Here is an 18784-nt window from a genome sequence, read left to right as displayed (position 1 = left end):
TACATTATAATGGATGGTGAACGAAGCCCTAATCCTGAAAGAGAATGGTTGAAGAATGTCTGAAGTGTGTACTCTACAGTGTGTGTGTGTGTGTGTGTGTGCGTGTGTGTGTGTGTGTGTGTGTGTGTGTGTGTGTGTGTGTGTGTGTGTGTGTGTGTGTGTGTCCCATCTTATTCAGTATTGACTGTTGAAGTTAGTCTTTTCAGGTTTGTGGAGCACAAGAGGTCATAACAGATCATGTAAACTTTCAATTTGAGCAAAACTGTGAAAACAAATGTAAAAGATATAAGAGCACGACAAAAAAGAGGGAAAATCTAAAGAATAGAACTAATGTGACGAAGAAAAGACACCGAGTACATTCTCATGTGAGGCTGAAGGCTGCAATAATAAACCTCTGTGACTCTTCCCACACTGTCCTGCCAGGGTGTGCATGAGCTTCTGACTAAATATGGGTACATGCGCATTTAATCAAAAGCAAGAGATGTGCAGCAAACACAATGAAACACACACACGCACACACACACAAACACACACAGTTGTCATTTCTGACCTGTAAACACGATTTCTTGAGAGTTCCCATGGGTGTTATCAACCTTTCCAGTCTATGACTTTCAATTGGGCCTGCAACAGTTTGGCATGCATGTTGTCGGTGTATGGTACTTCTGTGTTTGCTGATCTGAAACAGAAGTTTAAGCACTGATGCACAAACTGGCATCACCCGTATCAAAACATCAGAGCAAGGCACTAATAGCAAATAAAAGGCCAGCTATTTTAGGGGCAATGTTCTTGTGATTTCATCATTTATTTGCAGTGAGTTCCAGGTGTTTAGGTACATATGTGGTTTCACTGATATCTAATGGATGAAGGGTTTTTGCTTAAACCAGCTGTTGCGTCCTGAGAAATAAAAATATAAAATAGTCAAGAGATTACTGTATGAACAGAAGCCCAAATGTCCAAGCTACGATGGGCAGTGATGCAGATTTGACAAATAGAAATAAATTGACTAAGAATTAATACAACGTGAGGAGTGAGGTAAAAAGAGTGGAAACACAGAATGGAGGGATGATCTTTGCTGTAAATCTGGGAAGGCGAGCAGCTCTTGTTGACAACAGCTGCAAAGTGTCAGAGGCTTTCTGACGAACAGCGAATGTGAAGGCGAGGAAAGGAAAACCAGAGGACAGAAGGAGTGATGAAAAAAGGGAGAGAGAGAGCAATGACAGGAAAGTCAACACCTTAAACGTACAAAATTCTGTAAGTTTAAGGTATTGTACGTTAAAGTTATATGAATAGACGTGACAGAGAGATATAACAGAGAAATGCTATCCAACGTGGAAAAAACTGGCCGAAGCGTGAAGCTCATGAGCATGAAAGGAGGAAAGAGAAGGAGGTGGAGAGGAAGGAGTGCGAATCAAACAGGATGAAAAGTTTCTGAGACAGAAAAAGATTTTCTTCACAGGAAATTACTTTCTCACTAATCAGCGAGGCAGCCAAGAAGCTTTCACTGTTTTCAGACACTCAAACTCGTTTAGTGTTCAACAGCTCACTATTATTACTGTCAGTCAGACAATTAAGGTGGTTCCACTTCACCCAGAGCATGGTGGGTCTCGTCGGTCTGGGTGTTTTTAGTTTTTGTGAATCTGGCTCCTGCTCTGGAGCGCAGATCCAGATTAGACTCCTGTTCTCATAAAAACTCAGATGTGCATTTGGAGAACACCGTCCGGGAAGCGGGACTCTCCAGTTGAAGTGGGGAAGGGGAGGAGTAGTGTGATGATATGGAGGGGTACATGAAAGAAGTCGACCCTTGTGTTTTTGTTTGGACTGCGCTCCTGTTTCCGTGGATTTTGACTGCAGGAAGCTGAGTGTTGGCCCACAGACAATAGAGTATTGTAATGTCAGTCCTCAGTGCTTTCTAGACTACAATAATAAAAACAGGCTTGGACACACAGACACATAGTAAAACAATTAGTTCTGTCTGTCACTGAATAGAGAAGGTTCACTTTTCTTTGAGAAACCTGGTTCAAATTTAGGATTTAGACGTTTTTTTATTTATTTTTAAAGTTCCAGAAAAAGAGCATGGCATCTCAACAGCCATGCACTGTGGCTATTCCTTGTTGACTGTTTCTCAGGGGAAATAAATGAAGGAAACTAAGAATATTGCAACAAAAATCTATCAATTGAGCATCAAATACTCACCAAACATCTAGAGAAACATCTCAAATTATGCAACATTATCTTCCCATCTATTGCTGTTGACTATGTTCCAAAAGATTTACAATTATCTGGTGATGCAAAGATTCTTTGGAACATGCTGAACACATAGAACACAAATAACATGGAACACATGGCATTGGTGTCAATCCTAAATACTATATGGTAGTCAACTAAGGGTCTGAGTTTATAATTTTTTATAACACATCTTCTCATCTGAAAAAGAGAATATCACCCCTGGTCTATTTGCTAAGTGGTGGTGATATTGTTCAGGCCAGTAGAGTTATATAGTGGTCAAGTATGACCTTTGAAGCAGATCCCAGTATGAAGCAGTGAATAGAGAAGCTGGGAGAATTCAGTAGTTGTGACGGGGTCTCAGTGACTCAGCAAGGGTTAATCCGTCGTCCCTGTATGTCTGCCTGACGGAGGGGAAACAGATGATGATGTCTGGGAGAGCTGGTGAGCATTGAAACCAGCCATTGTACTTCCAGACATACTGTATTCATAGTTAGAACGTGCACACAGATGCCGATGGAGCTGCACATGGAAACAGACACCAAATATTGTCAGGGGGTTATCGGGAAACTGAATGGCTTCCTGTTATCGTTAAGGAATAACTTGCGTCTCCAAAAATCCTGCTGTAAACTGCTATGTTAATATCCGAGTCCGTTGGATGACCCTATAAGTATTCTGTCTGTGAGACGAGAGACGCAAACATTGTTGAGTAGAGCTTGAAATGGAGTCTTACCACAGAACCACTCTCTTACTGTATTGTTATTAGAGGAAGGGTGTTTGTTTTGTTGCCAGTTTTGACTTGACTGAAAACACATCATCTATATCCAGGAACATTAAACACACTTACAATACAGTACATGCACTGAAATGTACACACATAAATACTTAGGCAGACATGTGGACTGTTGATGCCAAACGTGTTACTTACTGTGACGGCTCTATATGTAACCCTGGAAACTTTTAGCATGCGGTTAGCAATAGTTGCATTTTTAAACATGTATGTGTATCTGAAAATTGATGTGCAGCCGTTGGTAAAGCTGTGGAGCTCAGATTTAGACAGCCATGTAACACCCTGAAATTCAAACGTCTCAACTCAAACCTCACTGCTCAGGAAGGAGAGTGACAGGAAGGGGGTCAGGCCGGGTCGTCAGTTATTTTACTGGCACTGCAAAGTCATGCCTGTGCGTACAATTGAGTGAATAAACTAGCAGTTTGTATGTTACACTATGGGTGTCGTCGAGTCGGGAAACAGTGTATTTAACCTGAGCTGAGGGAAAAATGCCTTTTTGTAGTCCTACAGTAGACATTCATGGTTTATATGTTTACGTCACACAGCACGTTAAAGCAGTAGGTGATTGTATTATCCAGACAGAATGGATGAGGACTCCTCCCAGACGCTCCAAATGTGTCCAGATGAGGTTCTGTGAGGTCTGAATTGTATCAAAATCAGCCACATCGTCTCCATATGAGGTTTCTTTGTCAGCCTGCATGGCTTCGGAAAATATCTCACACAGCAGGTCATGAACATTTAATCTTTTTAATTAACGTTCTTTCAAGTTCATTCCGTGATAAAAAAAAAGAGCCCTCTGGTTTTAATGTTGTAATATTTTTGTCCCTCTCATTGTTTGTCCAAGCTTCTTGTTTGCTTCAATAATAATTCCTCCCTTCACTCTGACCCTTTGCTGTATTGATGTTGATTCCATGTTAAACAGGAAATTGCAGGGTTTTACTCTGGAATATTTTCAAGATACATTTTTTGGGCCAAGGCAAATGCATCAGCACAGCACCCTTAGAAACAAATACAGCTTCCTCTTTACAAGAGGAGAGTGGAGAGAAACGCGTGTATTTCATTGGTGCCTGATATTCATTTCTCAATCTCAATCATAAAGCATCATGGGTATCTTGAGTTCCACCAGCCTGATCAATGGAGAGCTATACTGCCACAGTATCAGCCTACAGAGAAAGCATAAATCACATGTCGAGATTTAAATCTATCTCAATTACTCATGCTCCTATCGTTCCCTTTCGCTGCCTCTGTTTTCAAAAAAAGTCAGAAAAGACGCATTCTTCATGGACACAAAGGGGCGATTCTGTGCTGCCGCCAGCCTTGAGTCATAGATGGAGCCATAGGGGTTCAGCTGCTGGGCGAAGAGCCGAGCCTGTTGTGTGCCGGGCAGGAACAAACATAGAAATGAAACCCACAGACACTGGTGCTCCATATGATGTTGGCCTCCATTGTTAAATAGTTACAGATTAAAGGCAGATTTAAATTAATTCTGATGTCTGATTTCATCCTATGCTGAAAGGTTTTGCGGGGACGGCAGATATAAAGCAGATTTAAGAAACTTGCTTATTCCACAAAGTGCGGCAGTGATGGCTGTCAGTCCCACCCAGCTCCTGATGAAGTTTATCATTTCAAAAAGACACAGCAACCATCAGCTGCTCACTCACTTGTTGTCTGGAGACAGAGAAACACATTCACCTTAAAGAGCTCCAGATTAAAGTGTAAAGTGCACTTAAGGGAATTCTGCACGGCCCATTTCTGTGTGACTGAACTGCCACAATATCACACATTCCAGCATTAGCAAACTGTGGGGTCCAGTGCTGCCGTCAATGGCTCCTCTGTGCCGCCGTCACCTCAGAGACAACAGGAATGCTCATCCACTGCAGCCGCCCCTCCCTCCCCTTCCCTCTCTCACCAAGGCCTTGACTGCACTGCTGGAGGATGGATGGGTCTGTTGGAAGAAGAGGCAGAGTGTAAAAGACAAATAGTGAAGCAATAAGAGGGAGATAAAATGGAAGAAGAACACAGAAATAAGGGTTTAGAAAGAAAGACAGAGAGGAGGAGAGGAGAGGAGGTGTGAGTTTGTGAGTCATAATCACGGATGAGAGGCAATCAGTGATGATGCAGCACAAGACAAGTTCAAAACACAAGGAGGGTGTAGAGTTATTTATATAACCTCCTCTGTTTCCTGTCTGTTCATTAGTACATCTAAAATTAATGACCTGATAAACACTTGAAAGTAAAAATTTAAAAAAACGGTTAAAATAAAACACAGTCAACATGACTACTACTTTTGTGGGTCTTTAAGGTACAATTACAGATCCTTCAGTGAGTGCATCAAATGAATGGCTGTCATGCATTTCTTCCTGTAGCATATATGAGTATGTAATATGTAAATGAGGCTGCATTATCTCTCCCTCAGCAGTACTGGGACCCCTAACCGGAGGCATGTTTGTATTTGGGAGGCCCAGGGATGGAGGGTGGGCTGACATTTCCTGTCCACATGCCAAGAAAAAGACACATTCTTCTGCTAGGCACCCCGCATTTCCTGTCTGCCTTCATACTGTAACTGCAAGACACATTTCACACCACACCCTCCGTCCAGTGCAGTCCCACACTCAAGAGTTACCCAGCTGCCTCAGAAAAGGAGGAGAAGAAGTTAGGAAATGATAGTATTGTTTAAAAATCTATGATATAGCCTACATGTGTGTATATGTTTCTTAATAAACCAAGGATTTAAATAACCTCTAAAATGTTATTTGACTTGTGACACAAAATCTCCTTTTCTTCTCATCTAATCATCATTCAAATCATTTCACCATGCTGTTAAATGATTTTGAATATAACCTGTAATTATCATGCAAATTTACATCATGCTTTTTTTTTGGCAACGCTTGCCTCTATACTTGTTTTAAACTTCACGTCACTTCCTAGTTTCATTTCCATGTTAAATACGGTCAACGTAGCTGGTAGTTCTATAGCTCAAACGGTATGAGTCAGCTGTCCCACTTATCTCTCCTACAGTCATTGTGTGCTGACATAACACAACCATATATGTCTATGCATTAAATCAAACAAACAAAAAATGTGAGGATGACTCACTCATGCGCTTAAATGCATCAGATTAGTCAGGTTTCCCTTGGCAACGCTGGTGACTAACACGCTCTCCTCCAGGACACAACGCTGTATCTCCTGTACATTTACGACGTGAGAAGATAGTGAGTGACTCACGGTTTCTGTACCAAGCCTTCATGATAAAGCTCACAAGTAAAGCTACATATCTGTAGATATGTATGCAGTTTAACTATCACTGCAACACTGCGCTCATTGGGGGCCGCTTTGAGTGGACAATCAGTGGTTGAAAGCGCCATCTAGTGCTAAAGGACTGTGTTAAACCTCCGCCATGAGCCCTCGCTTTAAAGCGAAGCTTTCCTCTAAAATGTTGATAGAGGAAATCCGCTGTGATTTGGTGATTTGTTTTTTTTATTATTGCTATTTCTTGGCTGCCGATTGGCTGGTTGGGGGTTGGCCGGGGGTGGAGGAGCTGAGTGTGCCAAGGTGTGCGTAAAGGAGTACCTGTGCGCGCCGCCGCTCTCCAGTCAGACGGCGCCCACGCGCTCTGATCTCACTGCTCAGCTTCACTTCTGACGCGTCTCTGGACCTGAACGAGACGGAGAGGACTTGATTCATTCGTTTGGTCTTCTCTTCAGAACAAATACCAGGAGGTTCGAGACATGAGTGGTAAGTGAACATTTAATATATCAGCAGTTTGCAGATGTTTTATGAGTCGGTCGTTAACTTAAATCGTAGCAAGGCTGTGCTATAGCCGGGTATATAAACATTGATAAGGTCTCAGGTCCGACTCCCGGTTTTGGTCAACAACAACAAATAGACAAGTATACATGTTTAACTCCAACATCCATATAATCTACCACGTTATACCATTCTGTAATACCATGTTCACTGTGGTGCATTGCTCTTTTTCTCCAGATGTAAACTTCCCAGTGACAGCCTGTGAAAAGTGATATTACATATGGCAGCTATTCAAGTTGCCCACTCTTTTTTGTTGTTGTTATTTTTGATCAATTCTCTGTCAATGTGACACATTTTGTCACATTTTTTTGCTAAACTAACATATACCATATAACAAATACATATTTTCAGTCATGTCAATTACAAAATGACATCTCATTGTTCCCAAAGCTACTCTCAGAACTTTTCAAACTTTCACACAAGATATAAACATGGCCTTCTGGAGATAAATAAATCACATGCGTAGTTTTGTATTATTATTTGCTTTTTTAATAATGTCCCTCAATTGAAAGCAAAGCTTCATTTTGCAGTGCAGATGTTTGTTTTGTTTCTTGTTTTGTTTTTACAATTGAACCCCAAAATTGCAAGTTGTTTCTATTTCTGTTCTTAGAAATGATGATGATAGATACAATATAGTATTGGATGTGTTCTACTGCTTGGAGTATCAGGAGGAGAACAATATCTCAGTAGACGTGTGTATGGGTCATGACTGAGATTCCAGAGCATCCAGACCTGCCTCGACCTGCCTTTGAGCTCAAATCAGTCACATCAGCTGCAGAGCAGCAGGCGCCTCACTCTCATCTTTGGTAAATAACACTGAGGGTGAATACTAATAAATCATGATGACTTATCCTTAGGTTCTTTAAATATGTTGTATATACAAATGCACATCACTATGAGCCGAGAGCCAAAAGGCATTATAGACTGCAGTGAGAGAAAAGTGTAAGAGTGTAAGAGAAACTGTACCTCTGTGATTATAAACTGCATTTGTTAATCCAACAGAAATGAGACATGCGGTTCCGCTTGAAGAAACACAGTTTTGTGGAGCCTGTGTTGTGAAGAGTGAGCCTTGTTGCAATTTTCTCACTGGATTTGTAAGATTAGCGAAAGCTTTTCCTCCCTTGCATCACTGTTAACAGAATCAACTGTTATGTTATTATTATCATTATTACACGAGGAAAGAACATAACTTTATGTAGCAGTATAGTACACACATACACAGTATGTTTTTTTAACACACTCCTGTGGTGGCCGGGTTATTCACTTTCTCTCATTGTCTCCTCCACAGTGTGAAATGAATGGGACTGAGACGCTTTTGTCCCCTGGTGGGCTTTTAGGTGTGCGATATGAGTCAGGCCAGTATTTTCATTCCTGCTCTCTGAGACACTGCCCCCCTAATACAATTGTTATGACCCTGTTAACAGCAGATGCTGCTGCTGATATACTAACTTACACGTATGAAGCATATTCATTCCTCACAAAAACACTCATTGGCTTTCAGCTAATCATGTTGTCCTCCTTAAATGAGACCCAACACCATTATCTGCTCTCCGTGCGGCAAATGGCCTGAAGTTAAATGTTCATCTGTCAGATTTGTACTTTAAAGGATTAAATCCCCCTCTGCATTCCTGAGAGGATTTCCATCAAGGAGCTGCATCTTGTTCTTTCTCAATTAAACAGATAAACCCCATAATCCTTTATTCATCCTAAAGAAGGATTTCTATTTTAAAAACAGTTCAGTGCTTGATAAAGAGGATCATCATGTATTGAATTTTAATGAAGAGGTTTATAAACTTATTTCCCGAGGATGCCTTGCATGTTTTCTTCTGATCTCTTGTCTTAGCGTTGAAAAGCAGACAGGCCATCGTGCAATGACCCAATGCAAAGGCAGATAAGCGTTGTCAGGACATTAAATCTGGCCCTCAGGCTGAATTGTGACGGTCAAATGAGACATGGTCCAAAGTAGCAAAAATATTTCATGGAGACACTAAAAAAAAAAAAAAAAAAATGATGATGTGTATACTTTTTAGTTTTTACAGAACTCAAACTTCCTGCTTATAAATATTCGGTCTCTTGCAGGAGTCACAGTTTGGGCAGAGGACGGGGACATAGCTCAGGAGGAGGTGCGGTCCTCTCCGTCCTGGTCAGAGGAGCGCTGTGAGGAGCTTTGGGATCGGGTGGAGGGCGTACGGCACAAACTCGCGCGCATCCTCAACCCGGCCAAACTCACCCCGTATCTGCGCCAGTGCAAGGTCATCGATGAGCAGGATGAAGACGAGGTGCTCAACTCCACGCAGTACCCGCTGCGCATCAGCAAGGCCGGTGAGAGGAGGAAACGTTCATTTTAACACATTGATACATAGAAGGCGGAACACCAGCCATGCAATATGAAAGTTATCTTGTAGAGATTTCACAATATAGAAGATACTATGAGTATTTTTGTAATTTTATATTCAACCTATTTTAAAAAGTAAGCTACTATGAGGTATGTGGTGAAAGGGACAGGTCAACAAAAAGTTGGTTATTATAGTTTTGCCTGTTAATTTAGTCGACTATACGTCATGAATCTAATACACATATTTTTTGTGTGACATGAGGATTGTATCATCTCCAATTCCCAATTGCAAATAAACATCCATAACTCAATAAGAATAGAGAACAAGCAATTAAGGGACATTGGCATCATCCTAAAAAAGAATAATGAGAATTTCTTAAAATGTTTATAATTTTTTGCCTTTATGAGACAAATGATAGGAATATGCAATATGGCCATTGCTAATGAACTGATACAAACGGCTACCTGGAAGACAAGAAAATGATTTACAATAGTACGACATGCTTTGAAAATGGGAAGCAATACAGTCCATGCAGTATGGCTCTTTTGTTCAATATTACGTGTGAGTGGTTGTGCAGCAGATTGTGAGAGAGGAACAGGTGGGTAGAGGTAAATGTTGAAGTGAGCAAAACAGGCAGGAACTAAGGAGAGAGTAAGATGAAAGACTTTGCTAAGTAAAGGGGAGTGTAAGGCTGACAGAATGAACACCCAGTGCATACCACTGTGGTTTCATTGTGGGTTAGCTCATGCTAGAGCCGCTCATTTATCATGGTCATGTTTGAAATACCTGTAACTCATATCAAAGAGGAAGATGTTTTGAGGTGAGACTGCTTTAGATTCATCAGTGTATTGACATTGTGCCTGGGATAGTGATTCCTTCTACATTGTTACAGTTTTTTTAGATTTATTTTTTCTTCTTCTCCTTTTGTCGAGCAGGTCGCTTGCTGGACATTCTGCGTGGTCAGGGCCAGCGAGGTCTCCAAGCCTTCATGGAATCACTGGAGTTCTACCACCCGGACCAGTACACACAGCTGACCGGAGAGCAGCCCACACAGCGGTGCTCCCTCATCCTGGGTAAGGCTGGGCTTCTCTGCCTGCTGACGACGGCTGAGGTGTGGACTCACCTCGTGACACAGAGTTGAGTTTGACCAAAGGTTGGAAAATAATCAACCAAAACACTTTGAAAAGAGAAGGAAATATCTCAATTTGGAAAGAGAATCGTCATGCGTGCACTTTGAATGAAAAGACACCGTAGACTTGATCAAATAGACTCCATCACAAATATTTCAGGCCGGAAAATCCACACTTGATTATCATCTTGAGACTTAAATCTGCCTTTTTTTTTATTACTTAGCGTCACTTGTTGCGTAAAAAGGCACATAGTAAACACAGACATTCAACCTTTGGATAAGCTCACAAAGGTTTATATTTTAATGGCCAGCAAATAAACCTGAGATACAAACACTTAAAAAGTGTTTCTGGCTCAGGTCAGTCTGACCTCAGTCTGACCTAGTAGATAAGTGGGGAACTCTCTGCAGAGCGGAGCACACAATCTGTTGTTCTTAAGAGTATGAATGGAAAGCCTTTAGACATTTGGCACTAATGGTATTGAAGACAAAGAGCAAAAGAGGAAGAGCCAGTATGGGAATTTAAAAGAAAATCTTTTTTTAAAAAGCTCTCCTGGTAGATTTCCACGTTCACAAAGTATACACAAGGTTTCAGTGTTCCCAGATGTTTAGAAATGCGACAAGAGCATGCTGGTGACTCAGGAGTAAGACCCACTCATACATCCGTCCCGTCTCCTCACACATTAAAACAAGCCACTGTATGCATGTGAGTTTTCTCCACACACACTAACCAGTCAGACCCATGACCCATAACCTGTCTGTCTGCGCACCCCAGATGAGGAGGGTCCGGAGGGTTTGACCCAGTTCCTGCTTCTGGAGGTGCGTAAACTAAGGGAGCAGCTTCGAAGCAGCCGCATGTGTGAGCGCCGCCTGTCTCAGCGCTGCCGGATGGCGGAGGACGAACGCAGTCGCGCCGAACGCAAAGCTCAGGAGTTGCGTCAGGACAGACTGCAGCTTGACAGGTTTGTCATGGGCTTGGTCCTCTACCTTTTGCCAGGCTGTGAAAAGAAAATCTATATGCACTAAATGTATGGGTGAGAGATGAGTCATGGAAGATCTCCGGCAGCTTAGAGAGTGAGAATCCATTTGATAGAGTAAATAAACAAACACGCTGATTGAATCTCTAGTTCATAATAGTATGATTTCCTCATGAAGCGCCAGGGACTGGATTAAAACTACGATGAATCCATGAATGAGAAACGTTAATGTCTAAGAAAGCACATGGTTTACCTCGTGTCGCATGAAATTGAATCAATTGGAAAAAGAGGATGCGCTCACTGGAGGATTTTCTATCTCAAGGCTGCGTCAGGACTGGGAGTCGGGCAGTCGAGAGCTGGGCAAGCTGAAGGACAGGCACCTGGAGCAGGCTGTGAAGTACTCCAGGGCGCTGGAGGACCAAGCCAAGGCCTCCACCCGGGAGAGAGAACTACTGAGGCAGGTAGGTCGGTTGGGATCAGCATAATGTAAAAACTAAACTGCCCAGTGCATCATCTTAGAAGGTAATTCATAATTAATTAAAGATAATGTATGTTTTATTCACCGCAAATCATGGAACTCACATATATTGATCCCATGGAGTTGTCAAACAGAAGACTTTTGCTAACTTTTAGTGTGAGAAGGCCCACAGAAGATGAGTCATTCCCTATTTCCCACCACATTCCTGAGCTGATCCTCACTCTAAAAACAGCTGTTACTTGCTACAGAAATGGTGAATTTGCTAATTACAGTGATCTACTCGTCCCCCAACTTTTTTCCCCTGTCGCTCTAAACTTTATGGGGCTGGTTTAGGTGCTCCATGTCGGCCTGTTCTTCAGAGATACAGTTACTTGCAAAACCAAGTCATATAAGGACAGGGAGGGATATTGTAAGTTCTGGGAGTCTATGGGAAAGAAGAAGAAAAAATTGTTTATGTTTGATGGCACGAATAGCAGCGCCCCAGGGCAGTTCAAGTCAAACTTGCATGCTAATATAGGAATGTGGGTATGATAAACAGCTCTGTAGCCATATTTTAGACATAGCAAACGGCTGGTGTGGACGTTCCAAAATGTCGGGGTATGTCTTTATGGCTGCTTTACTTGGTTTCCATACAGGTAGAGGAGCTCAGGTCCAGGTTGACAGAGGGAGACCAACAAGCAATCAATCTTCCAGGGATCACCACGCCAGCAAAGAGAAACAGTTTGCTTCTTAATGGAATAAATGGTTCTCCACCTGCTTTGCCAGAAAAGCTGCTGCACCGCACTGACGTTCCCAAAGCTGAGAATACAGGAAGTCAGACGAGGAACTTAGTTCCTCCCACCGGGGTCATAGTATGTTTTTAAATCTACATTATTTATTGTCTGAAAGCACATTTGCTGTTTCCTATTGTGTCAATCTCATTGCTCAAGACAAATGTTTTGCATTCTTTTTCTAGAGAAGTTTCTCTCTTTGATGTTGTCAAAATGTACATTCTGTTGTTGACCTCAGGCTCTGATGGATATCCTGCAGCAGGACCGCAGGGAGGCTGCAGAGCAGAGGCAGGAGCTCTGTGATGTCATCACCAGACTACAAGGAGACCTACAAAGCACTGAGGAGCACTGGGACAAGGTGTCACAAATTATCTTTCAGATTATATATGTTTTACTCTATTAAAGAGGGTTTGATACACAGCCAAAGTCGGTGTTGAAGGGTTTTTTCTGTCTTTGAATAGAGGTTGTAACGGTAAACTGTGTTTGTAGCTGGAGTCGCAGTGCGAGCAGCTGCAGCTGAAGGTGAGAACTCTCCAGCTGGACTGGGAGACTGAACAAAAGAGGAGCGTGTCCTATTTCAACCAGATCATGGAGCTGGAAAAGGAGCGAGACCAGGTCAGTGTGAATGGAGGCCGTAGGAAGTAGCAAATTAATTATCACACCTGACTAATCTCAAAAGTTTTCCCACCATGCAAACTTTTTTCCCCTTCCTTTTTCACCAGGCCTTGCGTAGTCGAGACAGCCTGCAGTTGGAGTACACCGACTGTCTGCTGGATAAGAACCGTCTGCGTAAACGCATTGCCGAGCTGCAGGCCAACCTGGAGCAGCAGCAGAGGGAGATGGAGAGAGAGAGGGAGAGGAGCCGGGAGCAAATGGAGCAGAGCAGTCCCAGTCTGCACTGTGTGAGTTCATGCAGCAAGTTAGGAGTCCAGCACTGTCTCCCCGCTGCAAGCACACAACGCTTCATATTATTCCCCGTGTTTCCCCAGTCCCACCTGTCCCTGTGCAGTGAGGACCAGTGCTACGGCCCCTGCTGTTCCCTCGGCCTGGACCTGAGACCTCAAGCCAATGGCACCCGCCCGCTGCTACGAAAGGTCAGGCCTGGCTTCCTTAACTATGCTCTTATTCACATTCACAGTTACAGTAGAATCACCGTCATCCCAGTCATTATTAAAATCAGAATAAGTGATGTGGTCTTGGTAATGCAGTGTAAGTACTTATTTGTGTACTGCACTGCGCCCACAACTGTTTTGGGGGGCTGCAGCAACATGTTTTCACGTTGAGGAATGTAGCTTTTGGACTGCAAAGTAAATATCTTCAGCTTACTATTGTTGAGAGTTAGAAAGATTGTAGTAGATTCTTCTGCAACCCTCGACGTGTTAGTACCTGCACAATACCTATATAGTTGTGAGGCCATACAACATTCACTCATGTTCTCTGTGCCACAGACGCCCTCGAGCGGCCATGCCAATGACAACTCGGAGGGTAAGTTGTGTGCACTGACACCTGGTGGAGGATTCTCACATTTACAGTGCTTGTACTTGAGTGATTTATTTCTCCTCCACAGATTCTCGCTCCAACTCAGAGGAGAATCTCCTCTCCTCAGTGAGTACCAGAACTCTGCTCATTAACAAATGCGGGAAGGAAAGAGATAAAGAGACAAAAGAATAAAGGAGTAAGAATCAGTGTGTTTTGTAATTACCTCTCTACCCTCAGGCAGAGGACAACGAAAAAGAAATAAATCGACTCTCCACATTCCCCTTCCCGCCGTGTATGAACTCCATCAACCGACGGTTCAACACCGAGTGAGTTCATCAGCTCCACATACACAATGACAGCCTAACTAGCTTCATTTCATTCTTAATAACGTCCCTTTTGTCTGCTCTCAACAGGTTTGACTTGGACTCGTGGGGCAGTGATGAGAATGATAACATTACAAGTATATTTCATTGGGTCACATCATTTCTGGCTGTGGGGCCTTTGCCTTGTATGTTACGAGTGTAAGTTACGAGGCTCTCTGGTGTTTTTTAGGTGAACAGAGTGAACCTTCTTTGTGGGATTCCTGGAACAGCTTACACTCTCATCTCTTCCCCCCTGACCTGGTCAACCTGCCTGCAGTCTCTTCACAGCAACCCAATCCTACTGTTTCCAGGTACAACATCAGGATACAGCCACTAGAAACATTGTTAAAGTACACTATGACGTGCAGTGTGTGATGGCTTCCTGCTTAATAACCAATGTACACTGAGATAAGAATGATAATTGATTTTACAAAGTTTTGGCCCCATTGACCTTACATGACTGTAACTCAGCTGCACGACCTGAATCGTATATATGTGGAATCCTCAAAATGAAAGAAAAAAAAGATACAATTTAACAGAACTTAGTGGTTTACATCACTAGTAACTGGGTCCAACGGTTTAAAAGGGTTTAATACTGGAAGTGAAAATATTCCTAATAATACATACAGTACCACATGGATGAAAGAAAATTCTAAGAGCACAGAACAAGCACACAAGTTAATCTTTTGATTATATAAAGTGAATAGGAATAGGAAAATCCCTTATCAGTCCGACAGTGGGGAAATGTATTCTCTGCATTTTGACCCATCCTTAGTATTAGGGTTCAGTGTCTTGCTCAGGGACACTTCGACATGCAAACTATGGGGAGGCTGGGGATCGAACCGGACACCTCTAGACACTGTTCTTTGCCTCATGTACAAGTCACACCATCCTCATCGAATGTCCGTTCCTGTCATCTCTCAGGACGCCGTCCCGCTCCCCATCCTCAAGCCCCCCCATCTTACCAAAGCACAGGAGAGCCAGTCTAGCTGACGACATCACGATAGTCGGAGGAAACCAAACAGGGATCTTCGTCAGCCACGTGAGAGCTGGTTCCCCAGCTGAATTATGTGGACTGAAGGAGGGCAGCGAGCTGCTGGAGGTGTGTGAGTGTGTGTGTCTGTATAGTGCATAAATCATGTGTGAGCACTGTGTGTATGTACATGCTTCATAAAGAGAAGGTGTGCTTCAGCTCATGCTTATGTGTGTATTATTTGGACACATGCATATTACAGTTCTATGCGCAGATGTGGGATTTTTTTTTTTTTTAAACAAACTCCTTGATTGAACGTGCACATTTCTCTTAATGTTGTCCAGCTGGAGAGGGTTCTGTTTGGTGGGGGCAGCGTGCTGCTGGGCCAGTGCACTGCTGAGGTAGCCCACTTTTCTCTGCAGTGGTGGGCTGAGCCTTCAACACTCAAACACCAGAGCAACCCAGAGGGTGAGTCTGTTTGTTTTTTTTGCCGGAGAGTTTACATAAAAACAGTTACACTGCATCCTTAAAACCTCTGTTCATTCATGTCACAGAGAGGTGAGACTAAGCGTACCCCTCCTCTGTTTCCTGTCCTCAGCATACTCCACGCTGTGCTCCGCACTCTCGTCGCCTACTTTTATGGGTTCTGACTCCTTCTATGTACGTGTTAATCTCAACATGGAGCCTCGCGGTGACCCACCGTCTCTGGGTGTGTCCTGTGATGACATAATACACGTCACAGACACAAGGTACAATGGAAAATACCATTGGCACTGTTCGCTGGTGGACCCACACACTGCCAAGCCCTTACAGGCAGGAACCATGCCCAACTACAACAGGTACGCCAGTTGGACCTTGATTTGACTGCAACCTCATTCTAACTCTGGATATTGAGGATTTGTTTTACAGTGGTATTATATTACAATATAAGCACCGTCCATTAATTAGAATTTTAACTAAGAGTGTCGATGACAAATACATATTTTCCACCTCAGGGCACAACAGTTGTTACTTGTTCAGTTCCGGAAAATGGCCATGGAGCAGAAGGACTTCAAGAGGAAGGTCAGTCTGCTCATATTGAAATGACATGAACAGCAGGTTCCCTTTCAGTCACTGCGCTAAAACCAAACTGTTACATAACTGGCTACATTAGATGTTTATTTTTCTCAATTTTCCGACATGTAGTTCTTGAAGAAAGCATCCGGACGTGTACGACTGGTCAAGGCAGTGGACCCCAGTGGCCGTGGGATTGGTTCCACACAGCAGGTCCTTTACACACTCAGTAAACGTAAGATCCAGTCACAGTGTTCCCAGAATGCAACACCGAATCTGTGTGGTGATTCTTTTTTTTACAAGCTTTGCATTAATGTTACCTTCATGTGTGCCTATCCCCTCAGGTCACGAGGAGCACTTTATCCCATACAGTTTAGTGCAGCCGGTGCAGATTCAGACGAAGAGACCGGTCATCTTCTCCCCCTCTCTTCTCTCCCGTGGTCTCATAGAGAGGCTGCTGCAACCAGCAGAGTCGGGTTTGAAGTTCAACACCTGCCCACCAGGTATGCGCACAGCACACACACACTTGTTCACGTCCCGAACAACGATAGACCACGATAGAACAAAGAGGTGGATGACTCCTCATTTGACCGTGGCGTGTTTCACCACAGTCTCCTCTTCCCTCTGTTTCCCGTGGTTTACAGAGCTTATCCAGGCTTCGGAGAGACGAGACAAGAGAGTTCTCCTGTTGGATCCCTGCAGTCCAGAAAAGGATCTGGGAATTCGGCTGCAGTCAATACAGGACGTCATCAGCCAGGTAATTAAAGAGAAACATCATCGTTAAAATAATTTCAAGGCACAAACATCCCAAGTCTCTCTCAAGTAAAAGTAAGAAGAGTGATTAATTTTGCTAATGATAATGCATGCACATTGTCACGCATTATCTCCCTCTTTGTCTCAGGACAAGCACTGTCTGCTGGAGCTGGCGCTGGCCAGTGTTGAGGGCTTATTGAGACAGGGGGTGTACCCTATCGTCATCCATATCCGCCCGAAGAACAAAAAGAACAAGAAGCTGAGGTAAGTGGGCACTCATGTGCTTAGCAAGTATACAGTAAATTCAGTGTAACATTAAGTATCAGATCATAGCAGCATGATAGTACATCAGTCAGGCTCATGCAGGTTCACCACACATCACACTATTTGCATTGTAGGGTAAATGTGCATTTTTATGTGTGGTATTTTCTTACCATACAGATATACAAAAACTGTTGTTGTTGTTGTTGTTGTTGTTGTTTTAAGAACCCAATGTTTTTTCCTCTAATATGACGCTCCAACACTCTAAACAGGAAGCTTTTTCCACGGTGTGGGGAGGACAGCGTAATGGAGGAGGTGTGCCAGGCCGAGGCGCTGCAGCTGGAGACATTGCCCCTGCTCTACTTCACCCTGGAGCCCAGCACATGGAGCTGTACTGATGAGCTGCTGGCAGCCATACGTAATGCCATCGACAGCCAACAGAGGGCAGTGGCGTGGATCGAACTGGATAGGCTGCAGTAGAAGGGAGAAACAGCATATTCAATTTCATTCATGCAAACTACAAAACTAGATTCTCTTGGCTTTGAATCAATAATCTGGCAGCTGCCCGCAGGTACCAAACCAAAGCCAGGTTTGTGGAGAAGATTAACATTCAGTGTTAGATCATCATACTATTCTAAGGGAGTCGAACAAGATATACTTCGGGATTTACTTGTAATCTTAATCATTTTAAAGAATTCTCATCTATTCAAGCTGGACTTGTTACAATGGGATGATAGGATAAACATTTTAAAACTAAAACAGATTTGACCCACATATGGAAGGGACATAGCATTAAAGACAAGATTACAGACTGTGGTTAGCTGTTTTTATCAATAGCAATTATGCCATGTTACTTTTTTCCATTCTGTTGTATTACATAATTAAACACTGAAGGGAGCATTTTTTTTTTTTGCATTTTGGTCCCTGGGTATTCAGTTATGTTGTGAGAGGAATGTTAAGCTGTGAGGACACAATAGGTGAAGGGGATTGGAATATGTTGTAAACAGGGATGTAGTGAGGGTGCTAATCTGGGCCCTATTTCTCGTACCTGGTTTATTGAGTTAGCGGGCTAATTGTCAGGATAAGATGACGTAGGTCAGGCTTTCTCGGTTTCTCGAAGCAAGCTTAGATAAATCACCATAGCAACACATCCAAAAATTTAAACCTGCTCCCGGGCAGGCTTACTGAACTTCACTGGATAAGCTGGACACTCCCACGGACAAAAAAGACAGCTCCCTTCCTCATTGATGAAGGAGCGATATTAGTTATATTAGTTTTATAGGGAGAGAGTTATTTCAGATCGCCAGGATCCATCCTTGACTTCCTGTACGCGGCGATATAGATTTTGCCGGCAAGAAATGTTTTTTTTACGAGAGCTTCTCGAGCCGCGGACATT

At 43.1% G+C, this 18784-nt stretch overlaps 1 protein-coding gene across 1 annotated transcript; it reads left to right on the top strand.

Moving 5' to 3' along the window:
- Positions 1-6741: 6741 nt before the first annotated feature.
- LOC306750158 (caspase recruitment domain-containing protein 10) lies at positions 6742-17868 on the top strand (the record flags this gene model as incomplete). Its single annotated transcript, XM_079233554.1, has 24 exons — positions 6742-6748; positions 8900-9142; positions 10092-10229; positions 11058-11244; positions 11582-11720; positions 12373-12588; positions 12746-12865; positions 12997-13122; positions 13230-13409; positions 13497-13601; positions 13956-13992; positions 14075-14112; positions 14224-14312; positions 14400-14446; positions 14539-14659; positions 15273-15450; positions 15666-15789; positions 15920-16160; positions 16317-16383; positions 16507-16609; positions 16719-16877; positions 17019-17131; positions 17276-17391; positions 17661-17868. The coding sequence occupies 24 exons, from the start codon at positions 6742-6744 to the stop codon at positions 17866-17868; spliced, it is 3102 nt and encodes a 1033-aa protein (XP_079089680.1).
- Between the last annotated feature and the right edge of the window lie 916 nt (positions 17869-18784).

This window comes from Taurulus bubalis (genome assembly GCF_910589615.1).
Source record: "Taurulus bubalis genome assembly, chromosome: 17".
In the NCBI taxonomy this organism is placed as follows: Eukaryota; Metazoa; Chordata; class Actinopteri; order Perciformes; family Cottidae; genus Taurulus; species Taurulus bubalis.
Note: the sequence above shows the minus strand (reverse complement) of the source record. Positions and strands in the feature narration are given on the sequence as shown.